The 6,868-nt window shown below is 55.5% G+C and overlaps 1 protein-coding gene and 1 non-coding gene across 2 annotated transcripts; one reads left to right on the top strand and one right to left on the bottom strand.

The window, feature by feature from the left end:
- The first annotated feature begins 908 nt into the window (after positions 1 to 908).
- MLN (motilin) lies at positions 909 to 5,294 on the top strand. Its single transcript, XM_043450947.1, has 4 exons — positions 909 to 1,025; positions 2,849 to 2,953; positions 4,290 to 4,398; positions 5,173 to 5,294. Exons 1-4 carry the CDS (start codon positions 909 to 911, stop codon positions 5,178 to 5,180), a joined length of 339 nt encoding a protein of 112 aa, XP_043306882.1. The 3' UTR covers positions 5,181 to 5,294.
- TRNAD-GUC lies at positions 1,853 to 1,925 on the bottom strand. Its single transcript has one exon. It is a non-coding gene; the product is annotated as a tRNA-Asp (tRNA).
- Positions 5,295 to 6,868: the final 1,574 nt, after the last annotated feature.

Raw genomic sequence — 6,868 nt, 5'->3', positions numbered from 1 at the left:
GCCCCGGCCCCAGCACCACTCTGACCCCGCCCCTTTCTCAGCTCTGCACTCCTGGGGTCCCCAGGCCCACCTGGGGTTATCTGGAGTTCCTCAGGCTCACCTCAGTGTGAATTAAATGCTCCCTAGCGGTCTTGGTCCGCCAGCCATTCCCGACACACCCACTTCTGGGATGTTTCGGGCTCGCTCTTACGCTGGCACCTTGCCAGCACTGGATATGGGTGGGGGGAGGGTTACAGGAAGGAGGTTGTTTCTAGATGGCGGCCCGCAGGCGGCTAGACTTACTGGAGCTGGGGAGGCGCTTGTTCGAGAGCCAGCGCCGGCCCAGAGGGGCGGGGACCCTGCCCTGCTCTTCTGTGGGGCTCCAAGCTGGAGTTTTCCATCCGGCTCTGCTGCACCTGGGCAGAGGGTCTCAACCCCTCCCTCTCTAGACCTGGGGTCTTGGCCTGGTACCACCAGGCAGGACCGGATGGGCCTGGATCCATCCCTCTTATGCTAATTGGCTCAGGGGGCAGGCAGGGCTTTCTGGATCGCGGGACTTGCTTCTACTGATAATCTAAGATTTTTTTATCGGCAATATGGGGTTGCTCCTGCTTCATTAGCCCAGCTGACCCCAGAAGACCTCCCCAGTAACAAAGGGAAGGGCCAACAAGTGGGATGATTCTTTTCTGGTGTGGGCAGGGGTCAGGGTGGCCTCTCTCGGGGGGCTTGGGGCAGAGAAGGGGCTCTGAGCTCCTCTGGTACAACCCCACACCAGGCCCAAATCCAGAGAGGGTAAGCAGCTTGCCCAAGATCACACAGGCCCAGGTGGGGCATGGACCAGAGCTGAGGGCGCCGGCCTCCAATGCAGTGGTCTGTCCCTGAGCCCTACACTGGGTGACAGGGGCTCCCTGTCATTGTCCAGCTCCAGAATGCTGTCCCGCAAGGCCACGGCCGTCCTGCTGGTAGTGCACGCAGCCTCCATGCTGGCCTCCCAGACAGAGGCCTTTGTTCCCATCTTCACCTACGGCGAAGTCCAGAGGATGCAGGTAAGATATTCCCAGGCTGCCTGCCTCCCCAGTGTGGCCAAGGTGACCCACAAGCCTGCTCAATGACAAGCATCCTTTCAGGAAACCCACATTTAATCAGATATGCCAGAGACACTGAGGTGAGCCTGAGGAACTCCAGATAACCCCAGGCTCCAGCCATCCCCCCAGCCACCTTCACTCCTTCAGCAGTACCACAAAGGTGTCAGTGGCTCCCACAGGTGACATCTTTTCCTACCCCTGCCCATCCTTTCAGAGGAAGTTTTCAATTAATAAGCCAATAAATATTTGCAGAGCATCTTTGCAGCACAGAGGGGCACCCTGGGTGAGAGGTCAGGCACACAAGGAAATCTCAGAACCTCCCATCCTCAAGGAGCTGGCTCGGGAGCCAACATGAAAAATTCACTCATGATAGAAAACCAAGCGGGGAGATGTCACAAGACAGGACATGATTAATTGTCCAGAAGTGATGCTGACGTTTGCACTGACTTCAGGGGAGCAGAAAACACAGTGGGCTGGTGAAGAAGAGGGGAACCTGCTCTGGGGTCCCCGAGAGAGAAGGATGGACAGGTGGGCACAAACGTTCGAGCAGGAAAGAAGGTACCTTTCTAGGGAGTGGCAGCCAAAGCCTTCTTCTCTTTAGAACCCAGAAGAAAACAGGGCAGGCTTAGTGGAACCTAGGTGGTAGGGCCCGTGGAAAACTGGGCTGCTGGACCCACCTCCCTGGGCCTTTTACCTTAGATGTCACGGAGTTCTGAGTGCCTTTCCACCTTTGTCTCTTGATCTCTTTTCTTTTTATTGGCCGTGCTGCACGGCTTGTGGGATCTTAGTTCCCTGACCAGGGATTGAACCCAGGCCCTCGGCAATGACAGGGCAGAGTCCTAACCACTGGACCACCAGGGAATTCCCCGTTTCTCTTAATTTTTTTTTTCTAGATTTTTTTTATGTGGACCATGTGGCTTTACAGGGGCCAGGCTGGACCCAGCTCCTCTTCAGGGGAGGAGAAAACACAGTGGGCTGCAAAGAGATGCAGCAGATCCCCTAAACCTACCTCCTCCCACCTACCACTTGGTTCCCTCTGCGGAGAAGATGACCGACTGTCCCAGCATCACCGCTGCCCGGGGCAGGCCCAGAGCTGAACCCCGGGAATGTCCTCAGAGAAACCAAAGAAACAGACTGTGTCTGACTTCAGTGCCCGGGGGCCTGGCAAGCAGGATGCTGGGCAAGATGAGAGGCTGGACAGAAAGAGCCTAACTCGGTGCTACACGAACTGGCAAAATGGCAGCGAGAGGGTGCTTAGCACTTATCTGCTCCATGGTTTCCTCCTCGTAATTGCCAGGCACCAGGATTTTTATGAAGAAGCTGCAGACTCCTTTCTCCATAATTCATCTCCTTGTCTTGCCTCTTATAAATCACCTCCCAGGGACTCCAGTTTCTGGGCCACCCCATGGCGCCCTCACAGGCTGGGCCGTCTTTTTTTTATAGGCTCTTTGCTATGAAAAACACATTTTCATACTTAATATGCAGGAAGGGTGGCCATTATTTTTAGCATGTTAACTTAATTAACAGTAACAAGCTGGGTGTGATGTTTGAACTACAAAGGAAGGATTCCTCTTTGGGTTGACTTGGTGGTGGGCAAATCCAAGGACGGTGTGAAGTCACCGGGTGTCTGAGACGCCCTGGGAGAGAGGTGCCTGGGAAAGGGGGTTCTTTTGGCCTGTGTGGTGTGGGGGGTAAGGCCCTTTAGCACTCCGAATAGAAACCCCAAAGGGCCATGAGTGGTTGAGAGAGGGTGAGTTTTACATGATTTTGTGCTCGGCCCCTAGGAAAAGGAGAGGTACAAAGGGCAAAAGAAATCCCTGAGTGTACAGCAGAGGTCAGAGGAGGTGGACCCCGCGGAGCCTTGGGAAGAAAAACAGGAAGTCATTAAGGTGAGTAAAGACACGGGGTTGGGGGGATGGGGTGTGGGATTGGGGAGGTAGTGCAGAGAAACCCAGTGGGGGGATGGTCCCCCGGGCATCACGGAACCTGCTATGAACTAGACACTCAGGTGACGAGCTCCATCCTAGGAGGGATAGTCAGACACCGATGATGAGACAAGAAATCATTTTAGGCACCAAATAAGGAGGCATGATAGAGAGTGAGGGCGGGGCTGGTGGGGGAGGGGAGGGGAGGCCTCTCTCCCATTCTCTCCCCAGGGAGAGGAGGTGGCATTTGGTTTGAAACTTGGAGGGTAAGAAGGGGCCACCCATGAAAGAGCTAGAGCAGGAACATCCCAGAAGAAAGAAGAGTGAGTGCAGAGGCCCCGCTCTGAGGTCCTAGAGGCCCAGGAGGGTCTGAGGGGGCCAAAGAGGCCAGCAGGGCCTGGGAGGCTGCTGAGGGTTCCAAGCTGGGGTGGGTACCTCTTGCCCCCTCTCCTTCCCCCAGAACCATGAGATCTATTCTGGGTCATCCAGTCCAGCCTCTTCGTTTTAAAGTAAGAAAAGACAGTTCCCACAGCAACGGGCCAGCATGCAGGGCTGTCCTCCAGGCCTCCTGAGCCCACTTCCCACCCCCGGTGAGCTGGGTAGGAGAAGAGGGAGTGGGCCTGGGACTCCACCACGGCTCTGCAGGGTCAGGGGGTCTCAGAGTCTGCCCGCTGGCTTGTGCAGCAAGACCACAGAACTGGGAAGCTCTGGGGGTGCTGGGAGATCAACTGGCTCCCCCTGGCTCTGCCCCCCCCACCCCTCTTGGTGGAGAGCCTCCAGACAGCTCCTCCATCCAAGGGTAGCCTAGGGGTCCCCGCATGGACCCTGGAGCCAGGCCCCCTGGGTGCCCTTCTCCCTCTACTGGGAACCTTGTATGACCTTGAGCAAGTGACTCAACTGCTGTTTGTCCTCAGTTTCCTCATTTGCAAAATGGGAGCTCTAATAGTCTCTACCTCATAGGATTATTGAGAGGCTTAACAGGCCTTAGGAGGACACCTGGCACCTAATAAGACTCCCACGTGTTAGCTATTACCATTCAGGGGAAGGGGAAGGGCATTTGCTTCCTCAGACTCCCCACCAGGGGAGGCGAGGTAATCCTCCTCCCTCCCGGCTGGTCTCAGGCTCGGGCCCCAGGTGAGATTGAGGGGAGGGGCCAGAATTCCCAGCAGACCCCTCCCATCCCCCCGCAGGATGGGGAGGAGTGGGGGGCGGTGGTCCTTGCAGTCCAGCCCGCCACCTGTAGGCACCCAGGGATTAACGGCTTGCTCTCCCTTCTTGTTAACGCTGCCTTATTTCACAGCTGACTGCTCCTGTAGAAATTGGAATGAGGATGAACTCCAGGCAGCTGGAAAAGTACCAGGCCACCCTGGAAGGGCTGCTGCGCGAGGTGCTGCCATCCTCCCGGAACGGTACGGGGGTACGGGGCGGGCGGGCACCTCCGGGTTCACCTCCTGCAGCGCAGCCCAGTAGGGTTTCGGGGGGCTGTCATTTGTTTTTCTGCTTTGCTCTTGAGAACCAAAAGCTGTCTTCTCCTGCAAGCACCCCCACCCCACCCTATCTCCGAGGGCAGCCTAATCACGCCGGGGGGAGGGGGCGCGGGGAAGGGGCGGTGGTGTACGCGGAGGCGGGGTTCAGACGGCCGTCGCAGGCGGGGAGCCCCGTTCCCCAACCAGGGGCATCTCCAGGCCCGAGACCCCTTCCCCTAACGTCTGCCTGGCAGGGGATTACAAGTGACAAAGACCCCAAGCCTCCCCCTGCAGAGATCCATTCCCTCCCTCCCCAGATGCCCCGAGGCTGGGTGGTGACTCTGAAGAAAACCCTGGGGCAGACTGGCCACAAAAGCCTGTAATTTCACCACCACCACCACCCCCAATTCATTCTGCCAACCGACGTCTTCAGCCCCATTTGGCATTGCCTGAGTCAAGGTCAGCCTGAGTCACTGGTGCAAAGCTAGGTCTTACCTGACAAACAGCTACTAATTTCTTCTCCTAGTCCCCAGGAGGAGAAGAGAGGGGGGAGGAAGTGTTGTTTGGGGGCAGGCAGGTTAAATTCCTAGCCCCAGGCAACACAAAGCTGGAGGCAAACCTGGCCAGACCTCCCCTCCTTCCTCAGACCTGCAGACAGATCCACAGGGATCTGCCGACCCTTCTGAGCTGCAAACCTCCTTTGCTTTTCTCCAACAGCCCGGTGACAGGCCACTCAGGGGAGAAGGTGGACAGAACTTGGGTCCCCTCCCACCCAGAGAGGCCCCAGAAATGTGCACGGCTCATCCATGGATTTGGAAGGAAAACACCCTCTCCCAAACAAATCCCCCGCCAGCAAATAAATCATGAAATATACAGAAATGACTCTTGTATTTACTATTTTAATTTACAAAGGTCAGATTCTGGTCATGCCATAAAGGGGGAAATAACGCTTAGAGAGGGTTTGACTGTAAATGGTGCATATATTAGCTAAGCGTGTGCTTATGATCAAATATTGAGGCCCATGGAATAAGATTTGCATGGGCTCTTCTGTTCTACATGAGGAAAGTGAGGCCAGAGAAATAGTGTTTTTTGCCCACATGCTGAGCTAGTGGCAGAACAAGCACTGGAACTCAGGTCTCCTGCATACTGGTCCATTTTCTGTTTACTGACTTGAGGTCTAATGGAACAAAGCGTTTTAAGGCCTCTGCACTCAACCCCTTGCTGGGTAACTTCTAGCCAGCCCTTTAACCTCAATGAGCCTTTTCGAAGGCAAGGTGGTAATATCTGCCTTGAGATCTGGGGGTCGGGGACACCAGGAAAAAGCAAATTACTATTATTACCGTGTGACTACATGCTCCAGCATCTGCGGCAGAATTACACCGCCAACCCACTTATTTCTGCCTTCTAAACAAAACTGTATGGGAAATTTCACAGTAATTTAATTTTACGTTAATGGATGTTCATTTATTTATAAACTGGGGTCATATAGGAAGCACAGCTCCTTCCATCCATAGGTTACCAGCAATTAACAGTGCCCACATCGAATTTTCACCCGCCCCAGCCACTTTAAGGGCTTAGCCCTGGATTAGTTGTCTAAGAAGACACGACTCCAGCCCTAAAAAGGATCCTCGTTTGGGGTGCTCTGCACGCTGTCCCCCCAACCTTACATAGGACCCAGAGCCTGCACTGTGCACGCTCACATAGTTTTCGATGCACGTACTGATCAACCCAAGCACAGCTGCGAGATCCCGGGAAATACTGCCAAGACAGCCGCTAATAAATAGGGAGAGAGGGCTGCAGCAGGGCACGTCGGAGGGTGCGGAGGAAAAGACAGGAATCTCGTTCTAAAGCTTGGGGTTGCAGGAACTGGTTCAGGACCCCTCCTCGCCCTTCCCAGCCCCCTTAAGTTCCTCCGTCTGTCAGTAACGCAATCCGAGAAGCAGAAAAACGAAAGGCTCTCTTTCTCTCGGTCCGTTTCGCGCCTTCCCCTCGCCCTCTGCTGGGGACCGCCCCGCCAGTGAGCCCACCTTGCCCCGTCACCAGCAGGGGGCGCCCATTTCTGGGGCCAGGGTCCCTGCTCCCTCGGGGGGATTTTCTCAAAGCTCCTGAGGGTTGCACAGCAGTATTGAAACGTATGCCACGGAGGGAAATCAGACTCCTGGGAGATTTCACCCCAGATGGTCTGCATCCTTTTTTTTTTTTTTTTTGCAGCGGGGCATGCGGGATTTAATTTCACCGCCAGGGTTGGAGCCCGCGCCCCCTGCATTGGGGGCGTGAAGTCTCAACCCCCCTCCCTGCGACGGCCAGAGAAGTCCCGGTCTGCATCTTTTTCAGTGGGAATTGCTTCAGCAAGCACAGCACCTGGGAAGCGCAAAGGTGCTGTCCGTTCCACTGGACAGCCCCGCTGGAAGCT

This window comes from Cervus canadensis, chromosome 28 (assembly GCF_019320065.1).
Source record: "Cervus canadensis isolate Bull #8, Minnesota chromosome 28, ASM1932006v1, whole genome shotgun sequence".
Classification (NCBI taxonomy): Eukaryota; Metazoa; Chordata; class Mammalia; order Artiodactyla; family Cervidae; genus Cervus; species Cervus canadensis.
Note: the sequence above shows the minus strand (reverse complement) of the source record. Positions and strands in the feature narration are given on the sequence as shown.